The sequence below is a fragment of the Fulmarus glacialis genome, unplaced genomic scaffold (assembly GCF_000690835.1).
Source record: "Fulmarus glacialis isolate BGI_N327 unplaced genomic scaffold, ASM69083v1 scaffold33350, whole genome shotgun sequence".
In the NCBI taxonomy this organism is placed as follows: Eukaryota; Metazoa; Chordata; class Aves; order Procellariiformes; family Procellariidae; genus Fulmarus; species Fulmarus glacialis.
Window position 1 is genome coordinate 1 of NW_009187653.1, and position 331 is coordinate 331.

The following is a 331-nucleotide window of genomic DNA, read 5'->3' on the forward strand; positions in this document are numbered from 1 at the left end:
GGGGGAGCCGGCTGTGAGGGCGGGCATTCGCGAGTTCATTCTGACAAGCCTTCCATTCTCCTTACGTCTTAGGGGTTGATTTTAAAGTGAAGAAAATGGTGGTAGATGGCCATGCAGTACAGCTTGCAATATGGGTAGGTCTTGTTCCAGGCAGATATGGATAGGTTTTGTTCTTGACAGATGTGAGAACTTAAAGACCTTCTTTTTGTGGGGTTTTTTCTTCTTCCTTTCCACCCCCCTTGCTGAAGTCTTCTGCATGTTGAGATCATGTACTTATGATGAAAATGCACATAAGATGAGTGTCATGATCGTACAACAGTAGTTGCAGACA

The 331-nt window shown here is 44.7% G+C and overlaps 1 protein-coding gene across 1 annotated transcript in view; it reads left to right on the forward strand.

Annotated features, from left to right (window-relative positions):
* Window positions 1-68: 68 nt before the first annotated feature.
* LOC104075415 (ras-related protein Rab-18-B-like) overlaps window positions 69-331 on the forward strand; it is a 5,462-nt gene continuing 5,199 nt past the window's right edge. Inside the window, exon 1 of the mRNA XM_009575911.1 lies at window positions 69-134. Coding sequence (XP_009574206.1) covers window positions 96-134 — 39 coding nt within the window. The 5' untranslated portion in view covers window positions 69-95. The remainder of the gene's footprint in view (window positions 135-331) is intronic.